Below are 26,696 nucleotides of genomic sequence, written 5' to 3'. Positions count from 1 at the left end.
CATTATAACACAACCTGATGCACCATAACACAGCCTGGTGCATTATAATACAACCTGGTGCACTATATCACATACTGGTGAATTATTACACACCCTGGTGCACCATAACACAGCTTGGTGCACCATAACACAACCTGATGCACCATAACACAATCTGATGCACCATAACACAACCTGATGCACCATATCACATACTGGTGAATTATTACACCCTGGTGCACCATAACACAGCTTGGTGCACCATAACACAACCTGATGCATCATAACACAACCTGATGCATCATAACACAACCTGGTGCACCATAACACAACCTGATGCACCATATCACATACTGGTGAATTATTACACACCCTGGTGCACCATAACACAGCTTGGTGCGCCATAACACAACCCGATGCACCATAGCACAACCTGATGCACCATATCACATACTGGTGAATTATTACACACCCTGGTGCACCATAACACAGCTTGGTGCACCATAACACAACCTGATGCACCATAACACAACCTGATGCACCATATAAGAACATAAGAACATAAGAAAGGAGGAACACTGCAGGAGGCCTGCTGGCCCATACTAGGCAGGTCCTTTACAATTCATCCCACTAACAAAACATTTACCCAACCCAATTTTCAATGCTACCCAAGAAATAAGCTCTGATGTGAAAGTCCCACTCAAATCCAACCCTTCCCACTCATGTACTTATCCAACCTAGATTTGAAACTACCCAAAGTCCTAGCCTCAATAACCCAACTAGGTAGACTGTTCCACTCATCAACTACCCTATTTCCAAACCAATACTTTCCTATGTCCTTTCTAAATCTAAACTTATCTAATTTAAATCCATTACTGCGGGTTCTCTCTTGGAGAGACATCCTCAAGACCTTATTAATATCCCCTTTATTAATACCTATCTTCCACTTATACACTTCGATCAGGTCTCCCCTCATTCTTCGTCTAACAAGTGAATGTAACTTAAGAGTCTTCAATCTTTCTTCATAAGGAAGATTTCTGATGCTATGTATTAATTTAGTCATCCTACGCTGAATGTTTTCTAACGAATTTATGTCCATTTTGTAATACGGAGACCAGAACTGAGCTGCATAATCAAGGTGAGGCCTTACTAATGATGTATAAAGCTGCAGTATGACCTCTGGACTTCTGTTGCTTACACTTCTTGATATAAATCCCAGTAATCTATTTGCCTTATTACGTACGCTTAGGCATTGCTGTCTTGGTTTAAGGTTGCTGCTCACCATAACCCCCAAGTCCTTTTCGCAATCTGTATGGCTAAGTTCTACATCATTTAATTTATAAGTACTAGGGTTATGGGCACTCCCAAGCTTCAGAACCTTGCACTTATCTACATTGAACTGCATCTGCCACTTTTCTGACCAAGAATAGAGTTTGTTTAAGTCCTCCTGAAGTTCCCTAACATCTACGTTTGAATCAATTATCCTACCTATCTTTGTGTCATCGGCGAATTTGCTCATATCACTAGTAATTCCCTCATCAAGATCATTGATATATATTATAAACAACAACGGGCCCAAGACTGATCCCTGTGGAACGCCACTTGTTACAGATCCCCACTCGGATTTAACCCCATTTATGGACACTCTCTGCTTCCTGTCAGTGAGCCATGACTCGATCCACGAGAGCACTTTTCCCCCAATGCCATGGGCTGCCACTTTCTTTAACAGTCTATGGTGCGGAACTCTATCAAAAGCCTTACTAAAATCTAAGTAAATAATATCAAATTCTTTATTGTGGTCAACAGCCTCAAAAGCTTTACTGAAGAAAGTTAATAAATTAGATAGACAAGACCGGCCTCTTGTGAATCCATGCTGAGTATCATTAATCAAGCTATGCTTATCGAGATGGCTTCTTATAATCTCAGCTATAATTGACTCTAGTAATTTGCCTACAATTGAGGTCAGGCTTATTGGGCGGTAATTTGACGGTAACGACTTGTCCCCTGTTTTAAAAATAGGAGTTACATTAGCCATCTTCCACATATCAGACACTACACCTGTTTGAAGAGATAAATTAAAAATATTAGTTAATGGTTCACAGAGTTCCATTTTGCATTCCTTAAGAACCCTTGAAAAAACCTCATCAGGACCCGGCGACTTATTTTGCTTCAGTCTGTCTATCTGCCTCACAACCATCTCACTAGTGACTGTGATGTTACATAATTTATCTTCTTCTAGCCCACTGTAAAAATTAATTACTGGAATATTGTTAGTGTCTTCCTGTGTAAAAACTGAGAGAAAATAATTATTTAAAATCAAGCACATTTCATTCTCATTGTCAGTAAGGTGCCCATAGTTATTTTTAAGGGGACCTATCTTATCTCTAACTTTTGTTCTATAGACCTGGAAAAAACTTTTTGGGTTAGTTTTAGAATCCCTAGCAACTTTAATTTCATAGTCCCTTTTAGCTTTTCTTATCCCCTTTTTAATGTCCCTCTTAATGTCAATATACTGATTCATAAGATGACCCTCACCTCTTTTGATACGCCTATAAATTCCTTTCTTATGCCCTAGTAGATATTTGAGCCTATTATTCATCCATTTTGGGTCATTTCTATTTGATCTAATTTCTTTATATGGGATAAACGCTCTTTGAGCAGCATGTATAGTGTTCAGAAAACTGTCATATTGATAGCTCTCTTCGTTACCCCAGTCAACAGATGATAAGTGTTCTTTAAGCCCATCGTAATCTGCTAAGCGAAAATCTGGGACTGTTACTGAGTTATCGCTACTATCACATACTGGTGAATTATTACACACCCTGGTGCACCATAACACAGCCTGGTGCATTATAACACAACCTGGTGCACCATAATACAACCTGGTGCATTATAACACAACCTGGTGCACCATAATACAACCTGATGCATCATATCACATTCTGGTGAATTATTACACACCCTGGTGCACCATAACACAGCCTGGTGCACCATAACACAGCCTGGCACACCGTATGGTGCACCATACAAGAACCTGGTGTACCATACAACCTGGTACACCATAACCTGGTGCTCCATGAAACAACCTTGTGCACCATAACAACCACTACTAAGCCGTACACAACACATACGTCACCCGCAAGTAGACTGAAACGTTTGACGACTTTCTGGTCCGACTTGGACCATTAATAAGGCACACAGAAGCGCGAAGTGAACCATGTGCTGCACAACGTGTCTCATGAGAAAAATGCTGATTCAAAGCCGTCGACTAAGATGCTAGTATCAAACAAGTTTTATATTCCCTTAGTCAACAAATTAGCTAACTATTACATGGTTAAGATTTTACAAGGAATACTTGTTGCACGATCACTCCGGATCTAGTGAGGTGTCAGGGAGTGCTGTGGAGGTGTAGAAGTGAGATGTATAGATGCTGGTGAGGTGTAGAAGTGAGATGTATAGATGCTGGTGAGGTGTCAGGGAGTGCTGTAGAGGTGTGGAAGTGAGATGTATAGATGCTAGTGAGGTGTCAGTTAGTGCTGTAGAGGTGTAGAAGTGAGATGTATAGATGCTGGTGAGATGTCAGTTAGTGCTGTAGAGGTGTAGAAGTGAGATGTATAGATGCTAGTGAGGTGTCAGTTGGTGCTATAGAGGTGTAGAAGTGAGATGTATAGATGCTAGTGAGGTGTCAGGGAGTGCTGTAGAGGTGTAGAAGTGAGATGTATAGATGCTAGTGAGGTGTCAGTTGGTGCTATAGAGGTGTAGAAGTGAGATGTATAGATGCTGGTGAGGTGTCATTTAGTGCTGTAGAGGTGTAGAAGTGAGATGTATAGATGCTAGTGAGGTGTCAGTTGGTGCTATAGAGGTGTAGAAGTGAGATGTATAGATGCTGGTGAGGTGTCATTTAGTGCTGTAGAGGTGTAGAAGTGAGATGTATAGATGCTAGTGAGGTGTCAGTTGGTGCTATAGAGGTGTAGAAGTGAGATGTATAGATGCTGGTGAGGTGTCATTTAGTGCTGTAGAGGTGTAGAAGTGAGATGTATAGATGCTAGTGAGGTGTCAGTTGGTGCTATAGAGGTGTAGAAGTGAGATGTATAGATGCTGGGGTCATATTCTTGTTGGTGCTCATTGTATTAAACTTGAGTTGGATGAGTGAGGGCATGTTGTGCTTTGATGTGGGTCTGATTGATTCTATGCGGGAATAGGTAGACCGCTGTGAACGTGAGTTGAGACCGTGTGAAAGTTATACTTTTGTGGGAGTTGGATTAGTGTTAGAGTGAGATAAAGTGACTTGGGACTGAATTAGATTTGTGTGGAAACTAGTTTGATTCGTTTAAGTGAGTTTGATGGGGATGCGAGTGAGCAGAATGTTTAAGGAAGTGTGAGGGATTTACTTGGAAGGATATTTGATGATAATTATTAATTTAAATTGCCTTAAAACAATAAATATCATTAGGGTACGACGTCCATCTGAGAATACAGTAAGCAACATGTGAGATCAAACAACTGTACTCCCTTCCTCTTCAATCTTCTTTTCTATAAACGCTTAATACTGAGGTCGAGTCTCGTCTTCTTTCCATAGCCTTTCAACTTTACTCTTGCTGGGTTTACTTCCTTTTAGCCTCATGTGTCCTGTCATACCTACTCTCAAAGTTGTGTATGAAACCTCTCTTCACCGCTTTCAGGTCATTGCGCTTCCTAACTATCCTCGAGCTAAAGAAATACTTCCTCACATCCATGTGACTAATCTTTGTCCTTAACGTCGAAGTGTGTCAACTTGTTCTTGCTTCTTGTCTCTCGTACAGTTTATCCCTGTTCACCTTATCGGTCTTCTTAAGTATTTTTGTATAAGCTTTTCATGTCTGCACTGTTTCTTATATCCTCTAATTTCGCCAGATTCACTTTCGTTAGCCTCTCCCCTCAGTATATTCCCCAGAGCACTGAGATAAATCTACCTTTGAACTTTTACGAGGCCTGGAATGACGCTCTGTTGAAATCATGAAAGCTGTTCTTAAATTTGCTCAAGCTTCAGTTCTCCCTCAAAAACCTCTGTCACAAGAATGTTGTGCTTTACGTGACAAACAGGTCTGTTGACCTCACTCATCATTCTGGTGAGCTGAGGCCCATCCCCTACAACGAATTGCAAACTCTGTAGCCAAAGCAAAAGTGGTGTGTGGGAAGGAATGCTCAAAGATCAGTTTCATAAATTTCAGTAGGATGATCATATTCTATATCAGCATATAGTAGGCTAAGAATGTTTTTAGCATATTTGAGGCGTCGTCTAATAAGTGAGTGTATATTTCCATGCAAATCAAAAGCAGAAATGACTTCCTGGAGTGACTAATGAATGTGTTCATCTAAACGGGGTCTTGGGAAATGGGTACAGCTAAGCTTGGCTGACAAAAACTGGAAGTTCACTTCGTAGTGACACGGTACTCCTTCAGTATGCAAGAGTGCAAATAACGACTCGACCAATGTCAACTAACAAACTTGCCGAGTTTTGCTTTTAAATGACCTATGAATTGCTCAAGAGACGTTAAAAAGGTGTTCATAAGTGCTTGTGACTAGGCATTACGTAACTGGAATCGAGTTATTAATCAGTCACTGAAATATTGATATTCAACCAATGACAATTGTTGAAAATCGGCAGCAACGATGACAACGAGCTTACTCGACGCTTCCTGCTGACGGTCATCATTGTGTCCATTGTTCGCTGGAAGCCTTGATAATCCTTTCCAGCGAGAGCTGCAGCAGCTGCTGCTGCTGCTCAGGTGGTTGCTCGAGTTCTCGAAGAATTGCAGAATTATGCCTCTATAGTGAAAAAATTCATAAGAAATGTGTATCAAAGCTAAACTCCGCTAATCCCCTGATCGCACTGTTTTTCTTTCTATATATAAAGCAGGATCAAGGCTGTCAATACCATCTTTAAATATCTAATTTTTTTATTGACGTTTCAAGTGCTTCTTCATTCAACACCGGAATAAGTTTTAAGGAATTCCATGTGTAGTTGATTCTTATTGATCTCCAATCTCCGTTATAGAGCGTTCAACCTCGATTGCTAACGTATTGTTTATTATACTTCACAGTTGCTGACAACTTCACAGATTACTGTACATGTATGTTTCCTATTTCATAAAATCACACTTATTGGTATGATGTTTCAAAAAGTCAGTGAAATGTAACAAAGGCATTGTCTTGCCCTCTCATACTCATTTAGTTGCCGTGAATAGCGTTGCGTATTAATACTAAGGTACAATGTATCATTATTCTATTACAGTTCCCAGTAAAGAGTGGGAACATTGAAGACTTAGAAAAAGTGTGTGAGAAATCTGGAACACAAAGCTAGAGACAGATACCCCAAAGAAATGGGTCTTGCAAAATTTTGTAATGTACAATAGCGGTACTTACTGTTTTTATAGTAAGTGAAAAGAGATAATAGTAGCAGTACTAAGTTAATATCAAGATAACCATCGCTAAATAATGAGATCGCAGTATGTAAATAATGAGATGATCGTAATATATCTAAAATAATAAAACTAAAATAATAAAATTAGTGAAGATATCTACCGGTTAGCTTAATTTCAAATAAGCCCTGATAATAATTTTTTAAATTCCTTTATTAAACGTGAGGTGACTGCTATTACGGCAAAGACTTCCGGAGTCAGCTACAGTGTAGAGCAAGACTGAGTATCATTATTGCAGTACTATTAATATCCTGCTAATATAATATTCAGGGCTGTTAATATATATTTTTTTTAACTCACGAAGTAACACTTGACAGTGGAGACGATCTGTTGAGTACTAAATAGGTTCATCTCCAAGCAGAGTTCAAAACATTTATATTCGTGGCTAGACATTCCGCCTTCGTGGAAGTCTGAAAGAAGCTCGTTCATGGACAGCAAGGTACTTGTACAGCACAAGTTCACCCTTCAAGACCGTGTTACTAACTTAAATATTATTTACATCAAATTATCAAATTAAAGTTAGATCAAGTGAGGGATCTCCAGATTTTGAATAAGCAAAATAATTACGGTAATGTATCTGAACTGCTTCAGAAGCAATACAGTATACTAGCATCACCTGCAAATTAAATGCAAATACACAATTTAAATTTCTTTCTAACTGCGAATAAAATATAAATATTTTTCTGTTTGTATTTTTAAATACAAATACACATTTGGCTCCAGTCCTAGTGGCTAGAAGCAATTTCGAGAACATTGCTTCTCTCTATGAATGGTCCACTTAAACCTGGACAACAAAGTTAAGGATGTTATTTTCTGGCACTTCTTAAAAATTTGTTACTTCGTCTAATGAGGTAATTTTTATTATAATTTGTTAAAAACAAGTGACACTTAAAGCTTTAAGAAAAAAATGCTAACTCTTCCAGGAAGGAATTTCACTCTACCATCGCGAAGCAAAAATTCAGCCGGTTTCAAATGGTTCTATTTACATTCATTTCTGGGCGATATTGACCAGGACTTTGCACTCGTAGGAGATTTCATAGTCTATGAAGAGTTCCTGGTCGCTATTCCATTACAGATTTGGAGATTCGTTGGGGAAAGTAACTTTCAAATCGCCACTGAGGTTGCTGAAGCAGCTTATGTTTATGCCTCAGGGAATCGAACAGTCAGCTGGAAATGTTTTACGAGTCAAAGGAATCTATGGTAAAGTGTATGTAAATAAGACACAAAATGCAGATAACAGCATTTTATTGTGAAGATGTTTCGTCCACCAGGGACTTTATGGGTTCACACAGGTCCTGAGGTGAAGGAATGAGGCTCGGTAGTCACATGTGAGTAGCCAGTCCAGTAAGTGAGGTTAGGTGATCCCTGTGATGTTTTACTGGTTATTTTTGTGTCTTTGCCTGAGGATGCAAGACATAATCTGCTGCGACGGTCACTTTCTTTGTTGATAAGTCTTGCTTCTGGGAAGTTACTGTGTCGAGTGCGTGCATGTTTCGTGTCGTCACTTAGGTATACGTTAATATGTTCATTGACTCTTGTATCGATGTCACTGGAGGTCTCATCCCACGATGAAACATCAATGCACTGACTAGGCAAATGACACTTCGATCCTCGTCACCTGCTCTAACAATTGAAATGGAATCATCATCTTGAACTCTACCGATATCAGCACACAAATGGGGCACTGGAGCAACTGTGGTGTTGGTCATTATATGTGGGATACGATTGTTTGTCGAAGTATTTTGACCTCAACGATGCCCGTCGGCCACCCTCAGGGAACTACCCTGGTGGTTGGAGGATTACTAGGGAGTAAGAGCTTCCAGTTGTATCATCCTCTGCATTAATTACTTATCCCCTATTTCAAATATTTCAATGCTTTCATTTTCAAGCTTGTGCATGGTAACAAGGAGCAAATTCTTCAAATAACTGGAATGTTCACGAGTATTATGACCAGAGGGAGCTCATTCTCAGCGTCCTGGAACAACTTTGATAACTTCCAAACCCCCTCAGTGGCGGAGCTTCAAATGTTTAAAAAAATGTTAAAAATGCGACGACAGCGGAGAGTGAAATTTTAAGAAATTGTAAAATTGTAATTAATTTTTATTCTCGTTAAATCATGTTAAATATATTTCAGTTTACCTCTTCTAAGCGACTTCAGTAATTATTGGTTGATACATCTTAGGGACAGGATAGTACCCATTAAAAACTCTGATGTAGTAAAAAAAACACAAAAAAGGCTCGAATCGTTGGATTCCATACCATATCTGGAGAATGACTCGCCTAATCGGCTAAAAATTTTCACCACTCGTGTGTTGTCCTGGACACAAGGGTCATACTGTTATTAGGTCATTACTCCCAATTTGCCAGTTTTATTAATAGTAATATAACTGATAAAACAGTGATACACCGTAACTTTAGTCAGAACTGATACAAAGTTTCAATTATACTGAATAATTTAAAAACTATAAAGGCTATAATGAGATCAATTACTGGAGAATGTCTTTTCTGATTGGCTTCAAACTTTTACCATCGGTGGGTTTTATTTAAACTAAGCTCGTCATTCTGAGCTGTGTGAATTTCAATTTGCCAATTTTACTAATAAATTGAGAGGAAAACTGTAAAAATATTATTTGCGCGCTTTAATTAAAGTTTAATCAGGAACATTCTCCGGAACGTTTTTTTTTTCTTTCTCACACATTTTCTTGCATTACTCGAGACCTAGTAATGACCCTCGTATTGTAGATAGTCTTAATGACCCTCGTGTAGTAGTCTTTTTAGTATTATAATAAGATGTTATCTTCATTGTAGAATAATAAGAAAATATTATAACCTTTATATTATAATAAGATAAAAGGACCCCAATGGAAATAAGTCACTCTGTCTGACTTTTTTGGGTTATCCTAGGTTCTCTACACATATGCTGCTATGTATGATAATTCTATGTAACTGTATTTGTGTATACCTGAATAAACTTACTTACTATCTTATTCAGTCCACTTCAAATTCTCAACGCAGATGTATTTTAGGCAAGATTTATGGGACTATTTTCATGCGGGTCTTAGGTAGACTGTTCCCAAACTTTTTTTTCCATATTAAAAATGGTGAGAGACTTGTCTGCTCTGCTTCAAAGTTTCAACACCGGTGTATCCTACTAAGAAGGTTAAAAATGTCTAGGCGAGTACAGTTAGGAAGCGCGTCTGTTTGGCGCTCAGTAGACGGAGGATCGAACCTCCACTAAGTCTTGCGCTGAATGACCCAGATGGGTTCAGCGCTATAATTTAATTAAAAAAAAATAAGAAGGTTAATATATATAATGGTGTAGATCAATAACAATACTGCACTAGCCAAGGACTCGAACCTATGTTGTACTGGCCCGCCTCATGGTGAGCTAGAACCACATCATGCCTTAACCCACAGGACCACCCAGTCCTACTGTTGTGTTGTTATTGATCAGTGTTACTCGTTCATGGTTACAGTAATATATAATGGTGTGTCTTGATGCCATTTTACCACATTTAATCTCTAAATGCTGAAATATTTTACAGTATTGCACTTGATGCTGGTGAGGGATTCTTGATCCAAGGAACTGGATTCATTTTCCCATTCTTCAGGCGCTATATAACCAATACTGCTTTAGCGCTCTCTCCACATTAAAATATAACACTTGTGAATGGCATCAGTCTTCAATGTCTGATGCATCATAATATATATATATATATATATATATATATATATATATATATATATATATATAATATATATACACACACATATATTGCATGTCGTGCCGGAGAGGTAAAATTGGTCAGTTAGCGAGAACTCTAAAATTTTCTCTTATATTTTTGTACCAAAAGAACTTTAGAAAACTTACCTAACCTTATTATAACAAGCGCAATTTAATTTAGCCTAATCCAACTAAATATATTTTAGATAATTTTGCAATACGTATATGTATTGCAAATTTATCTAAGCAACGCTCTTCTTGCCGAATAAGGCAAGCGAAAATTTGTGTATGAAATTAGAAAGTAATTGTTTCTTTAACACAGTTAAGGTACGAACAGATGTCTTTTTCGAGGGGCCAGACCGAGGTTTGGCAGACGGTAACTCGACACCGCCACCAGCCTTGAAACACTGCACCCAGTTCTTCATTGAACACTCACTCACACTAACATTCTATACTATTTCTTTCGTCTGGTGCCCAGCTTTGTGAAGCCCTATGATTTGAACTATAGTTTCAGGTGTTAAAGACTCCCTTTTACCCATAATCAAACATGTGTAGCCCCAAAACCAAAGGGAACACCGGGCAAAAGATGGGTCAGATGAGAGAGAACAGTGCAACACTTCCTCTCGCCACAGCAGCCACGTGAGCAAGTTATTGTTAAGTGTGGCGGCAGACCGAGACGTTATGCTTACATTTGCTACCCGGCAGAATGCACTGACTAAAAAAGACCCCCTGTATGGTAGGCCATTGACTTTGTCAATGGTCCAAGTCGGACCGAAACGTCGTCGTAAGCTTCTCTCTTTTATGTGCGGGTTATTTGTGTATCGTTCCAGTCACGGTATTGTGCCTTTTTGTTATTTATAATTGAATCTTGTTTCATATAAAGCAGTTTTGAAAATAATATGAATATTTCCTTAGGTTTATATAAATTAGACTCATTTATAATTAATAAAATTTGGTTAGAGTTTAATAATACATTGGACAAATAATAAACCTTATTTCTTGGGTACAATATTTTGTTAGTGGGATGTCGTGAGGACCTGTCTAGTTGGACCAGCTGACCTACTGCAGTGTTCCTCTTTTCTTATGAGTCCGGTATTGTCGCGCGTCAGGTGTTTCTTTGTTGTGGGGGTTGACTGTGAGGTGTAGTCTAAGCCCTTTAATTGCCTTCCTTTGATGTATTACTTTCATAGTTCCTTGACAATGTGAGTAGTCACGAAAGCGCTTGGAATTTCACTACTCTTTCATAGTGGTTGTTTTGCATATATAATATAATTATATATATATATATATATATATATATATATATATGTCGTGCCGAATATGTAAAACTGGTCAATTAACAAGAACTCATTTAAAATTAAGTCCTTTCTAAAATTTTCTCTTATACGTTTAAAGATATATTTTTTTCAGTAATGTTGATGTAAACATTTATAATTTTGCACCCAAAGGACCTTAGAAAACTTACCTAACCTTATTATAACAAGATCAATTTATTTTAGCCTAACCCAACTAAATATATTTTAGATTTGTTTATAATAATTTAATACTAAACAAACACAGTGAACTATATTTTTTTCGTTAGGTTCAAAATGATTTTGACGAAATTATTGCATACACAAATTTTCACTTGTCCTATATGGCAAGATGAACGTTGCTATTTAAGCCAAGATCGCAAGTTCTGCCTATTCGGCACGACATATTAACTTAGAAACCTCGCTTAACCTCACTTTAAACTAGCGTAATTTTTTTTAGCTGTCTTGTGCTATGTATAGCATAGGTCACTTTAAATTTATTTAATATTTCTTGAAATTAATGATACATATTTTCGTTATACTCAGATTAAATTTGGGAGATTTATGGCCGATAAAAAATTTCATTCGGGTTATTTTACAGAAATCGGACTTGCTAAATAGACCAAATCATCTGTTCAGCTTATATAGTACGACATACATTGATGAATCGGAAAAAAAATATGAGTTTGTGGACAATAATGCCGAAATTCTTGCTGGAATCTGATGGGAATGTTTACCCCGTTATTATATTTATTGCTAAGATTTGTGTCTTTAATATGGTGTGTGTTGGTAATTAAGTGTTTAAGCAGTGTGGCTCAGAAGATTCCAAGAGAGTTACAGATATGTCACTGTCATACACTCTGTCATAAATTACAATTAGTTAAAAAGGTCTTTATAAGTGTCAGAATGCAACGGTTTGAAGGCTAAAACGAGGCTCACACATGTTTCTTTGAAGGCTAAAACGAGGCTCACACATGTTTCTTTGAAGGCTAAAACGAGGCTCACACATATTTGCTTATTAAACAGTTCCTCTGATTTTTTTTCCCCCAGAGAGTGGGTCGGCCTATTACTATGATTCACGTTTAATTTTTTAGGGAAGTATTTATTACATTGTTATCTTTGTGTGCCATGATAAAAGTAAAGTCATAATTTTTATTATATTATACTTATTCCTTATCTTTGAATTTAACGTTCATTTTTAGTTAGGATGACTAACTGATGGGATAACTTTTTCTCTTTTGTGAGTCGATCATTAATCCGATCACGAAGTTTGTCTAATATAATATGCATCTAAATTTTGGCCAGCAATTTTCAATAGGAAAATTTATTGATTTTTTTTTGTGTGTATACTGAGATGTGCTACATTTAATAGATTTATTTTTAATTCTAATTATTCTACTGCATGATCTTTAGCTGACTTCCGGTCATTACATTATTTTCCCAGGAAATTTACTCTCTTGTGACTAGTAACAGGCTTTATCTGTTTAACTAAAATTGATGAGAAGTTGATGGGACGACAGTTGAGGGCACCACTTGTCTTTCCATTTTGAAATAGTGGGATAACTTTACTGTTAATTTGGTAAGGTGCCTTCGTCTAATGATCTGTTAAATATTACGTTCAGTGGATAAATAGTTTGGTATTTGTATTATGTAATTTACCAGGCAGCTTATTTCACCTGATCTGTGAATTAAAAAGTGAAAGCTCTCAGATTGGTGCTCTAAGGAGGGGAGAGAGAGAGAGAGAGAGAGAACCACGTAGCAAATCTTGCAAGCATGGCGGGCAAGAAGCTAAAAGTACTAAGCTGTATTTCGCATCCGCTCGACAATAGAGGCTGACTCTATACGAGGCACAAGTATACTCGCACACATTGAGTATGCTTCACGTTCTTGAACTGCCGGCCCCTCCGGCTCATCAACCACTTCTTGATAGAACAGAGAACAAAGCAAGACTACCCATGTCTCTCGTGGGCAGATCTGTCATTTCACGAGAGCCTTCAACACCGAAGAGATGTGGGTGATCTTACTTTTTGCACAAGACCAATGTTGTCAAAGTACTAGACTTCATCAGAAATCATTCATTCCAAGAATGAGTCGAAAATGGAACATACTCGTACAGCATAACGACATCGATGAAAAATAAAATCGCTGGCCCACAGATGGCTCCAACTTCATCCTGTGCCCAATTTGTATATTTCATAAAAAAAGGCTTTCAAATGAGCTGACGTTGGTAAGAGCTTGTAAACTAAGAGAGAGAGAGGGAGAGAGAGCGAGAGAATGAAAAGGAAATGTGAATGGTGTTCAACGTTCAGTTAAAGGAGGTTGTGTCTGTTAGCTCGTGCTTTAGAGAGCAACATGAAGTTACTTACCTTAACATAAATATAAGATGAACTGCAAAAAAATAATCACTAGAAGGTAGAAAAAATTACTAAATAGCAATGAACTTGAAGCTGAACACAGTACAACATATAATAACATACAGGCAACAGTCACTATGGGAAACACCTCTTTTCTCAGCAGCCCTTACCTCGTGGTACCAGTTGATAGAGGTGGCTGGAGGGTTAGCGTCAACAGAACAAGTAAAATATACATCGTCTCCTTCCTTCAGCATCCCTGGCTGAAGTGAGCGGCCCAGGGAGGCGTGTACCGAGGGAGGATCTAGAAGGAGAGGAAAACATTCTGAACGGGAGTTTCGTCCGGACGGTAGGTTATAAGTATTGCTGGGTTAATTTAAATAAAAGAACTGGTGATAATCCTGTGTGTAACTTTGTCTAACTGACAAAATGAGAAAATAAATTCAATGTGATATAAAATTATACATCAAGTGTGTGCAAGATGGACGATCAACATTGAAATATGCAATGTTTGCTCACCCAGTATGATTTACAATATCTTGAAACAAGTAATAATGGTAGAATTACCGTCAAAATGTAAATGCATATAGATGCAACTTATGTGACATTATATTTTGTCAACATTGCGCTTTCCAGGAGCTTTGACAAGCTGTAACGTAATGTCTCCAAATTCGTCCTATTTTCTGCTTGTAAGTCACATAACAATTAAAAGGCTTTCAAATGGGCTCATAGCTTGCAAATAAAGGTAGGAATTCTTAACACTGTCAAACCCTGTGTAAAATTTTGTCATACACTATGAAAGTGTGAGGTAGACACACCCACCAGGCAGGTGTGAGGTAGACACACCCACCAGGCAGGTGTGAGGTATGTGCACTCACCAGGCAGGTGTGAGGTATGTGCACTCACCAGGCAGGTGTGAGGTATGTGCACTCACCAGGCAGGTGTGAGGTAGACACACCCACCAGGCAGGTGTGAGGTAGACACACCCACCAGGCAGGTGTGAGGTAGACACACCCACCAGGCAGGTGTGAGGTAGACGCACCCACCAGGCAGGTGTGAGGTAGACGCACCCACCAGGCAGGTGTGAGGTAGACGCACCCACCAGGCAGGTGTGAGGTAGACACACCCACCAGGCAGGTGTGAGGTAGACACACCCACCAGGCAGGTGTGAGATAGACACACCTACCAGGCAGGTGTTAGGTAGACACACCTATCAGGCAGGTGTGAGGTAGACGCACCCACCAGGCAGGTGTGAGGTAGATGCACCCACCAGGCAGGTGTGAGGCAAACACACCCACCAAGCAGGTGTGAGGCAGACACACCCACCAGGCAGAAGTGAGGTAGACACACCCACCAAGCAGGTGTCAGGCAGACACACCCACCAGGCAGAAGTGAGGTAGACACACCCACCAAGCAGGTGTCAGGCAGACACACTCACCAGGCAGGTGTAAGGTAGACACACCCACCAGGCAGGTGTGAGGTAGACACACCCACCAGGCAGGTGTGAGGTAGACACACCCACCAGGCAGGTGTGAGGTAGACACACCCACCAGGCAGGTGTGAGGTAGACACACCCACCAGGCAGGTGTGAGGTAGACACACCCACCAGGCAGGTGTGAGGTAGACACACCCACCAGGCAGGTGTGAGGTAGACACACCCACCAGGCAGGTGTGAGGTAGACACACCCACCAGGCAGGTGTGAGGTAGACACACCCACCAGGCAGGTGTGAGGTAGACACACCCACCAGGCAGGTGTGAGGTAGACACACCCACCAGGCAGGTGTGAGGTAGACACACCCACCAGGCAGGTGTGAGGTAGACACACCCACCAGGCAGGTGTGAGGTAGACACACCCACCAGGCAGGTGTGAGGTATATACACCCACCCGGCAGGTGTGAATTAGACACACCCACCAGGCAGGTGTGAATTAGACACACCCACCAGGCAGGTGTGAGGTAGACACACCCACCAGGCAGGTGTGAGGTAGACGCACCCACCAGGCAGGTGTGAGGTAGATGCACTCACCAGGCAGGTGTGAGGCAAACACACCCACCAAGCAGGTGTGAGGTAGACACCCACCAGGCAGAAGTGAGGTACACACACCCACCAAGCAGGTGTCAGGCAGACACACCCACCAGGCAGGTGTGAGGTAGACACACCCACCAGGCAGGTGTGAGGCAGACACACCTACCAGGCAGATGTGAGGTAGACACACCCACCAGGCAGGTGGGAGGTAAACACACCCACCAAGCAGGTGTACGGTAGATACGCACACTAGGCAGGTGTGAGGTAGACACACCCAGGCAGGTGTGAGGCAGACACGCCCACCACGCAGGTGTGAGGCAGACACGCCCACCAGGCAGATGTAAGGTTGACACTCCCACTAGGCAGATGTGAGGTAGACACACCCACCAAGCAAGTGTGAGGTGCGTAGACTATGAAATTAAAGTAGCTAGAGAAGCGATGTCAAATCCAAAAGGGTTTTTTCAAATGTATAAGTCAAAGATCAAGGAAAAAATAGGAGCACTAGGTCTGGACTTCTTAGTGATAACGAACAGAATATATGTTCTATTTTTAATAATTATTTCCTGTCAGTTTTCACACAAGACAGAAATGATATGCCAGTAATCAATAACTATTCAGTTCCTAAAGAAAAATTAAGTAACACTACATTCACGTGGGATATAATTACCAAACAATCAGATAAATTAGAGGAAATCCAGTCCCCGGCCCCTACTTACTGGATTCAAGAGTACTTAAAGAATGCAAGTGGGAACTGAGCCGCTAACGAGCCTGTTAATGCATCTATCCAAACTGGTATTGTGCTGCAGATGTGGAAGTTGGTTAATGTAATTCGTATATTTAAAGAGTAATAGTAAACAGAGTAAAGTCCCAGTCAGCCATGGTAAAAACTCTGTTTCACAATGCACAGTACTCGCTCCCATTCTATTCCTCATCCTCATTTCCGACATAGAGATGTAAGCCATAGCTCCGTGTCTTCCTTTGCGGATGACACACGGATCACTATGGCAGTAACCTCCATCGAATACACTGCGAGACTCCAAGCGGACATCAACCAAATCTTCGAATGGGCCACTCAAAACAATATGAAGTTCAATGAGGAGAAATTTCAACTACTCAGATATGGGAAACTTGAAGTAATTAAAAATGTGTCAGGGTATACGACAAATTTTAACCATACAATAGAGTAGAAAAGTAATGTAAAGTACCTGGGAGTGATAATGTCAGAGGACCTCACCTTCAAACACCATAACAGTGAATCTACCTCATCCGCTAGGAAAATGATAGGATGGATAATGAGAACCTTCAAAACTAGGGACGCCAAGCCCATGATGATTCTCTTCAAATCGCTTGTGTTCTCTAGGCTGGAATACTGCTGTACAATAACGGCCCCCTTCAAAGCTGGCGACATTGCAGACCTGGAGAGTGTACAAAGGACTTTCGCGGCCACACAGGTACGATAAGGCACCTAAACTACAGGGAACGATTGAAGGTCCTTGATCTGTATCCCCTCGAACGCAGGCGAGATAGATACATGATAATATACATTTGGAAGGTCCTGGAGGGATTGGTACCAAACCTGCACACGAAAATCACTCCCTACGAAAGCACAAGACTCGGCAGGAGATGCAACATTCCCCCAATGAAAAGCAGGGGCGCCACAAGTACAATGAGAGAGAACACAATAAGTGTCCGGAGCCAAAGACTGTTCAATTGCCTCTCAGCATACATAAGGGGGAGTACCAATAGACCCCTGGCTGTCTTCAAGAAGGCACTGGACAGGCATCTCAGTACCTGACCAACCGGGCTGTGATTCGTACGTCAGCTTGCGTGCGGCCAGCAGTGAAAGCCTGGTTGATCAGACCCTGATCCACCATGAGGCCTGGTCTCAGACCGGGCCGCGGGGGCGTTGACCCCCGAAACCCTCTCCAGGTAAACTCCAGGGGATAAGTTCATTCCATCAAATCACCGTCGAATAAGCCTAACGTATATAGTAGGCAAATTATTAAAATCAATTATAGCCGACATTAGCCGCCTTAAGAGCATATTTTAATTAATGAGTCTAAGCATAACTTCACAAGAGGTAGTTCCTCACAAATTTACTGACATTCTTTAGTAAAACATTTGAGACAGTGGACAACGATAAAGAATATGATGATGCTTATTTGGATTTCAATAAAGCTTTCGACAGAGTACCTCGTAAAAGATTATTCAGAAAAGTGGCAGCTCATGGCATAGGATGTAAAGTTGTAACATTGACCGAGGTGTGGATGACAATATGAAGCAATGACTTTGCATTAATTGGGTCAAATCTGAATGGGAACCAGTCACTAGTGGCGTTGCACAAAGATCAGTTTGGTTCTCATTGTTGTTCATAATATACATTAATGACCTTTACGGAGGAATAACGAGTGGCATGAGTAAATTCGCCGATGACACAAAAATAAATAAATGGTCCTGGGCATCAAGAGGTTAGGTAAAGTAAGGTTTGTCAGGAAACAGAGTGAGTCTTAGTCAGCTGATGACCCTCTGGTGGAGGTTTTGAACATCTGACAGAGTGTACATGAATGGTATACAACACCGACAAGATGAAGATTATAGACATGTGCAACATCTGGGTGTCTTTACTGTAGACGTTTCGCCATCCAGTGGCTTTATCAATACAAACTCAAGGACATAAATGGAAGACAGTAGAACTATATACAAAAGATGAGGTAATTAGTCCCTCAGCCTTGGAGTTGGTGTGAAGAGCACCGCAGTAGTGAAGAATCTGGAGCACAGGCAAGGTTAGGTAAGATCTGTCAGGAAACAGGACAAGTGTTTCCTGACGTGGGTCTTAGTCAGCTGATGACCCGCCGTTGGAGGCTTTGGTCGCCTGACCAAGGCCTACCTTTGGCTTACCGGTCCACCCCTTTCAAAATTATGGTCATAACCAACTAGTATTTTCATAGGCAAGAAGGCTGGCGCTTACATACTGGCGCCAGATGGTAAGGGACGTGTAACAGACGAAGACATTGTCACTGATAGGCGGGATTTCCCAGTGAAAGTAGGTCATACCCGAAGGACGGGTCAGTAGTAATGAGGGTTGTGGAGATGTCCTCTGAACCAAGATTCGATGATGTTGCAATGTGTGACAGGTTATACATTAATGGTATACAATAGCGACAAGATGAAAATTAGACACGTGTGAAACATCTGGGTATCTTTATTGTAAACTGGATGGCGAAACGTCTACAATAAAGATATCCAGATGTTGCACATGTCGAATTTTCATCTGACAGAAGCCTTTCACTGGTTTGCCCGTTCACCCCCTTAAAAATTAATATTAGTTCAGTAGTAGTAGTGTCAAAACACTTTTTTCCTGTGGCTCAATCAATCAAGGAGAGTATTATCCTGCTTTGTCTTAGCTTCTTCTCCTTGATTCGCTAGTACTCTCCCGGCCCGGATCTTTTCCAGATGGTGACCCGACCTTGACTCCCTGTCTTGGAAGTGTCTGAGACCTATGTCTACCATGGGAGGAGGTACAAGTACCACCTCATCTTCTGGGACCAACTGTCCCCAGGCCTAGCCCCATTCCCCGTCCTCACGGGGCTCGTAGGGAGAAGTTATGCCTCTGGACTGCCATCTTGCCATCTTTCCCGCCCCAGGGGGGGCTCGTGGGAATGGCAGTCTTGTGAGCTGCAGGTGGTAGCAAGCTCTGGCTCTGGCACCTTCCCCGCCCTAGGAGGGCACGTGGGAATGGTGTCTAGATATTATTTTTTGTCTTAAGGGTAGCACAATCAACTTACACTATATCACTGTTACGATGACAGGCTCACCTATCTTTCCTCGACGACATCTCTTGATACAACAATTTTCTCTGACAGAGCCTTGAACAACCATTTTCTCTATGACAGAGGCTTGAACAACCATCTTCTCTACGATAGAGCCTTGAACAACCATTTTTTATATGATAGAGCCTTGAACAACCATTTTTTCCTATGTTAGAACCTTGAACAACCATTTTCTGTATGACAGAGCCTTGAACAGTCATTTGCTCTATGTATATGACAGCACTGAGCAGCCAGAGCTTGGGCTGGTAGGTGGCTTGGATCTGCCTAGCATGAGCCAGTAGGCCTGCTGCAGTGCGTCTTCCACTCATATTTTCTTTTCTCTTTGACGGTGCCTTAAACAACCATAGTCTCTGTGACAGTGCTTTGAACAAATATTTGATCTATGACATTGCCTTGAACAAGTATTTTATGTAACAGTGCCTAGAACAACTGCGACGGTGCCCTCAACTACCAGACATTAGCTTGAGCTACTCTTAACTTTCTGTGAGACAGTACACAACAACCATTTTGACTGCGACTGAGACTGAACCATAATTTACTCTGACAAGAGACACAACCGGCCATTTTCCTTTCTGTAGTTTCCTGAGCTCTAATTTATTATCCTGGCTTGCAGTGAATTTCCATTTCGTCTGTGAACAAGTGCACTTCAGTTGGGTTTGTCTTGTTACAAAGATCTCGGCTATAATAATTTATATATGATTATGAAATCTCTCTATTTTATTGTAATATAGAAGATTCTACCGGAGCTTGGTTAAGTATGACTTCCATTAATGGTTCTGCCCAACTATGATGTGACCTTGACTGCTGCGTCTCGTCATTCTCGGGTATATAAGAGTCTTATCTTTTTGGCTTACGTCTAATTCTTAAAAAACTAAGTTGATGAACACTGATTTTTAGGCTGTGGGACTGATTACCTCATTTCCTACCGTCTTTTATGTATAGTTCTAAAAAGTTGGGAGACTGATTACCTCATCTTTTACTGTCTTCGGAGTATAGTTTTGCAAAGTTGAGGGACTGATTACCTTATCTTCTGCTGTCTTCTTCGTATAGTTTTGCATGTTTCAGGGGCTGATAACCTTCATCTGTATAAAGTTCTGCATGGTTCAGGGACTGATAACTTTGCAGAGATAATTTTTTTATTGAAATAATAAAGCCACTGGCTGGCGAAAAGTCTTCAAGCAGTAAATTAGACTTATTTCTAAACATTTATGTAAAATTTGCATAAAGCCGGTTATGTATTGGTCTTTATTAACGCTAAAACTTATGTTACTCTGAATGGAAGAGAGGAGTGTGTTAAGCTTGCTTCCTATTTCACCTTAGGAAAATCTACCTGGAAACTGGAGCGCCCAGAATCTTTATATGTTCAGGGGTGCATCCAGCTCTGTCAGTGAGTAACGACGCAATCTTGTGGCAACTCAGGGCAAACACCGGGGAGATCTTGACTCTATACACTCTGACAACCACAGATTCATTCTTCCCAACACTTAATTGAAACTATTCTAGAAGAAATGTGAGGAATAAAAATATGCATTCTTTGTTTTTTGTTAGCAGTTCATTTACCTTTTCAATTATAATATATTTTAAGTTTTCTTGATTTTAATTAACTTGTAAAGAAATTTCTTGAAAAGTTTTGAGTCGCTGTCATTCTCGACTAGACTTGCCGGCGTCTCTCTCTCTCTCTCTTTCTCTCCACTGTCACCTCCATCCAGACGCCTACCATCTCTCCTGCAGATACAGCCATCACATCCGAGCATCCCTACAGATGTAGCCTCCACTTGGCAACTGTCACCCTTCTCACCTGCCAACCCATTCACCAGTACCCTCTCCCCTCACATTGTCATAATTTTCACCAATAACACGAATAACCCCTCGCATTATCACTCTTGCTTCACCGATAACATTAACACTAACTCAACCAGCTCATTATCTCTCCTGACCATCAGTAGACTCCCACCACTCCAGAGCCACTCCACGGCTGACCAGCACACACACCCTCAGCCTTCCATACATTCTCCATATCTCTCACGCTTATATTCAATTTTACCACGTCCATCTTCAGCCATCACCAACACTTCATACCATCCATTTTCATAGCCTATGACTTCTGACATCAATTCACAGCACCATATAGTACGTCTTCTCCACCAACAGCACCCTTCTAACCATCCCTCTTAGGCCCATTCTTCCCTACCACTAACCATCCCTACAACTGAAATTGTACCCCTCCAGGCATTAACCTAACAATCTATAACTAAGAAAGATAAGCGAAACGGACACGGAAAGAAAGCCCAAGAAAAAATCAAATATATACTTGAGATCTGTAATGATTTATGTCAAAAATAATGAGTTCCAAGAAATAACTGATGAGAAAAACTCACACATCACCAATTATAGAAAGTTCACTTTCGAAAATTATAAATGAGAGAGAGAGAGAGAAGAAATTGAAGTAAAAGAGAAACAGCCGTCCTAATTAGGAATTTATATGATCTATGCATTATTTTTATTATTCTTATAATTATTATTGGGAGCGCTAAACCCGTAGGGAATATACAGCGCCTGTGATAGGGGAGATGGAAGGCATTTACGTACATTTTAGGGAACTGTAGCACAGATCCAATTCTCTAGATCAAGATCCAGTCACCAGCATCAAGGAACCTCCCTTGATATATGATCTATACAAAATTTAGAATCCTAAATGATTAAAATATTCATAGACAATGTGATATGTAAAATACCCACAGACAATCCCACAGCAGTAGTGGCAGTGACTTGAATTCCAGCCCTTAATAGCAGACGATCCAGAGGATAATACGATACAGATTAATCGACAGTGATAGACAAGTAGAAAAATGGCAGCTTTAATGGCTAGAAGAATTGAACGTAATCTACTGGTTTTTAAGATACTTCATCCGCAACCAAATATTACGAGCTAAAGAGAACGTATAGAGAGTTCCACAGATATGGAGAGCCAAATTTAATGTATTAAAATATTAGTAACCTCTTGTTAAATTACCCAAAGTGAATCAGATTTAAAGCGTGAAATTTACGTGAATGAATCGAATCGAATCGAAGAAGACGACGCGAGCTGTCGTGAGATGGGAAGGAAGAAGGATAAGGAAGGGTGGAAATAACTGGAAAAGGATGGGAAGGAGGGGAAGAGGAGGAATCGAGGCAAGTGGCCCAACCACTTTGGGATATGTGGTACCGAAGTACTGGAGGCGTAGATGGAGAGGCTTGAATGATGTCGTTGCTTGGTTCTCAAGGAGAGGATGGCGAAGGCAGCGGCGGGAGCTGAGAGTGTCAGTAGGCAGCAAGCAGGACGAGTTATTTATTCGCTAATGCGGTTATCAATGTTTTGAATTTTGTTTTAGAGAGTTGTATCACACCTATGGGAGCTCTGTAGAAGAGTTCGTTGGTTTGGAGTTGATGGATTATCTGGTTGACGGTAGCGTATAGCTTTTCGTCGGTGGTGTACGTTGCAGTGTTGTCTTTGAGATGTTGGATGAGTTCTAGGCGAGTCATTGGGCTGGGGCAATGCTTCATGGTGTAGAACATGAGTCCTCTGTGTTTAACCCATAATGTTCCAGGTAATCGACGTGGTCGAGGTGGAGAAGGCGGTGGTGAAGTTGAGGAAGGTGGTGTTGCTTCGTTTTCAACTTCAGTAGACGAATTAGAAGATGTTTCTGGTGGCAAGGCTTCTGATTGGTTGAATTCAGTGAGGAGTGTTGGCGGTGGAGGCTTCTCATTGGACGTTGTTAGTGACGTCACTAGTTGGTGGTGTTGATGGACTTTCTGCAGCAGAGGTGGTTATTAAGTCCTTGGTGAATTTTAGAATTTCTTCAGAAGGTGGAGATGCTGGAAATATAAATGATGGCATATTATTTAATGCAAATAACTCGTTGATGGTAGAGTTAAAGGATCCAAGCACAGCCATTTTCTGCATGTGAGCGTATAGTAGGCAATAGTGGATCTTCGTTACGTCACATGTTAGAGGAGTGATGGTGGTGGTGGTGGAGGCTTTGTGAGTAGATGCTTGAAGTAATTTTGTAGTGTCTGCTTGTAATTTTGCAATTGCTGCATACGTTGGTGTGTTAGTAGATTTTTTCTTTGCTGCATCTTGTGTTTTCTTCATAATATCCTTTCTTGTAGGACATTTTGCTGCCAGTGTATGGTGATCATTACTTTTGCAGTATAAACACGCTGGTTGTGTTGGAGCAGCAGCGGTACAGGAACTGAAGGTGTGTCCCTCACTACCACATGTAGTGCAAAACTTCTTGTCTTTTACTGGACATGCTTTGGTGGTGTGAAGATAAGAAAAACAGTTCAAGCAATGTTGGATGTAGTGGTATCTTTCTGCTTCTATATAGGTGGGACTGATGTAGTAGTAGTAAATAGCAAGACCTTCGTTCAGAGTAGTGGCAGCCATGTTCACGTCGGTAAAGGTGACCTTGAGCATAGACGATGCATTCGGGATTTTGGTAATGCTGTCAACAGTAGCCCAAGTATTTTGAGTTTCAATGGATGACTTGAGTTCAGCAACTGATTGAGAAGTCAGGATCTTGTCCAGTTTTTTTAGGAATACTAATTTTCTTGCTCTGAGGGCAGGAGATGATGTAACAGTAAATCCTTGAACAGTAAGAGTAGTGGTGGCTTCTGTAGTGAGTAACTTCTCTGCTTCAGCATCATCGTGACATACAACAATGAGTGCTTCTTTGAGTGTCAGAATAGCGTTGAATTTAACATGCAGTGCTCCCTGCACAACAGTTGCAAGAGCAAGCTTCGTTGAATCATCAACGGTACCACTGTTTGGCTTGATCTGTACACGATTTGCGTAGCTCATCGTGCAAGTCAAGGCGAAGACAACGCTGGTGAAGGTTCCCCTCCCCAACGGGGATCGTAGGGAGACTGAATACGTAAGGAGAGCTGCTATGACCTGCCGAGGCGAGTCAAAAGCAGAATCTGTCTGATTTACGTGAATGAAGCAATGGAAGAAATATAACGCAATACACCCATAGGAACGAAACCCATTGTCTTGTAGTTATAGATTATGTATGAAACACACAATCAGAAACCAGTGGAAACTTTGAGGAGCTCAGGCAACTATCATACACAGAAAAAGACTACAATATTATGTAGAATTTTCTGAGCAAATGATGATTGGAAGAAAAGTTCACTGGAAATTTCTCTTAAGAATGGAAGGAATAACTCAAAATTTCTGGGATGTGAAATATAAGTATTTTCTCAGTTTAAAATAAACATGCCTGAAACACTTTTCCTAACCGAGAATGCGTGGAAATGGAAGAAGAAAATGAAGGACAAAATGTAAGTAGATCAGCTACAGAAAACAAAGAAAAACACTGAAAGGCAAGAAATGAATCAGAGAGGAAACAGAGACAAATGAAAAAAAAATTAAAGTCCAGCTAAATTAATAAATTCAGTGACGTGACAAAAATAATGATAATGAAGTATGCTTAGAGCCCAACATAGTTAATAATAACATAATAATAATAATAATAATCTTTATTTTTACAAGTACATGTACAAGGTATACAGCCCTAGCTGACATCAATAACATACTACTACATAGACAGGATGAAATGACACATGTACAAGGTATACAGCCCTAGCTGACATCAATAACATACTACTACATAGAAAGCCGCTTGTTATGCAGAACATTTCGGGCAAATTAGGTCAGTTTTGTCCCAGGATGCTACCCAAACCAGTCGACTAACACCCAGGTATCTATTTTACTGATAGGTTAAGAGATTCAGTAGGTGTCTTAAGTAAACACTTCCTAATTTTTCCACCCGTACCAGGGATCGAACTACGTGTGTGAGCTTGAGTGCGCTAGCTCTCACCTATTGATGTACACGATGAACAAAACCCTTCGACTTTTTTAGGAAGTCGTTGGAAACAAAAAGGTTATCAAAAGACTGGAAAATCTCATATTGTAAATTATATCGAAAGGAGAGACTGGGAACACTGAATTACACAACTGTATCCTTTTCATGTACCACAGTCAACATATTTACTGGGAAGAGACTAGTCAGTTACCTGAAGAGGTAGAAATTTAACTGGGAACAACATCATGGTTTCAGAGACAGAAAAATCCCTCCTGTTAATGTAGAATTATAACTATTGACATCAAAAATGATAGGAACACACGACTCACGAAATCGTAATGATACAATTGCAAACAAACCATACCACGGGTGGGGTTAGAACCAATGATCAATCACAAAATTCCAGACTAACGCGTCGGTCTGGAGTTTTGTGACTGTGATAGCGGGTTTTAACCCCATCCGTGGTATGGTTTGATAGAAACACACGTTTTGCGGTTCAAACCTTCATTATAGACTACGTATTGTTCTAGACATAACTTACCACTATATACAAGAAATAAGACAACATTTTACCCACATTGGATGACTTGGGATATGATGGAACAAGTCGAGAATCATGTGTAGTACTGACGTGAAGAGGTGTTAGCATCAACTATTATGAATTGGTTATACTAAAAGTTGCTTGTCCAGAGAGAGTGTGTGTGTGTACACCTATGTTTTACTGTATGGGTCGAGTCTTATTTCCTAGCACCACCGCCACTTCTTTTTCCGTGTGCCACATTCGCTTCCTATCATACTTGCTCAGAAAAAATGTATGGAGTCTGCCTCCACAACTTCGAGATCATTCTAATTCCTGACCACCCTGAGGTTAAAGACATTCCCTGACATCCCTTTGGCATAATGGACGTCATTTAATTTCGGATAATACAACTAATCTTAGGCCATTTCAAATTTATTTACTCTTAAATGGCATCAATGATGTATATATTTTTACCTTATTTTCGGACAGCTTTCCGTGGGTTCACTGTATACTTAATTTTGCACTCTGCGTATTCAGCAAAACGACCATTGTCTTTTAACACAAGGTGGCCGAGCTGCCTTATTCGGCGCAACATGTATGTTCTCTAGTGCTACCTACAAGAGCGTGCCACCACATTTTCTAACAACGTAAAGAAAGGAAAGAAAGA

At 40.5% G+C, this 26,696-nt stretch overlaps 1 protein-coding gene across 1 annotated transcript in view; it reads right to left on the bottom strand.

Moving 5' to 3' along the window:
• LOC128696187 (protein turtle homolog B-like) overlaps positions 1 to 26,696 on the bottom strand; it is a 604,082-nt gene that overhangs the window by 58,413 nt on the left and 518,973 nt on the right. Inside the window, exon 8 of the mRNA XM_070094868.1 lies at positions 13,981 to 14,111. Within this exon, the coding sequence (XP_069950969.1) occupies positions 13,981 to 14,111 (131 nt within the window). The remainder of the gene's footprint in view (positions 1 to 13,980; positions 14,112 to 26,696) is intronic.

Source organism: Cherax quadricarinatus, chromosome 48 (assembly GCF_038502225.1).
Source record: "Cherax quadricarinatus isolate ZL_2023a chromosome 48, ASM3850222v1, whole genome shotgun sequence".
NCBI lineage: Eukaryota > Metazoa > Arthropoda > Malacostraca > Decapoda > Parastacidae > Cherax > Cherax quadricarinatus.
The sequence above is the reverse complement of the archived record's forward strand: the minus strand, read 5'-3'. Positions and strand labels throughout refer to the sequence as shown.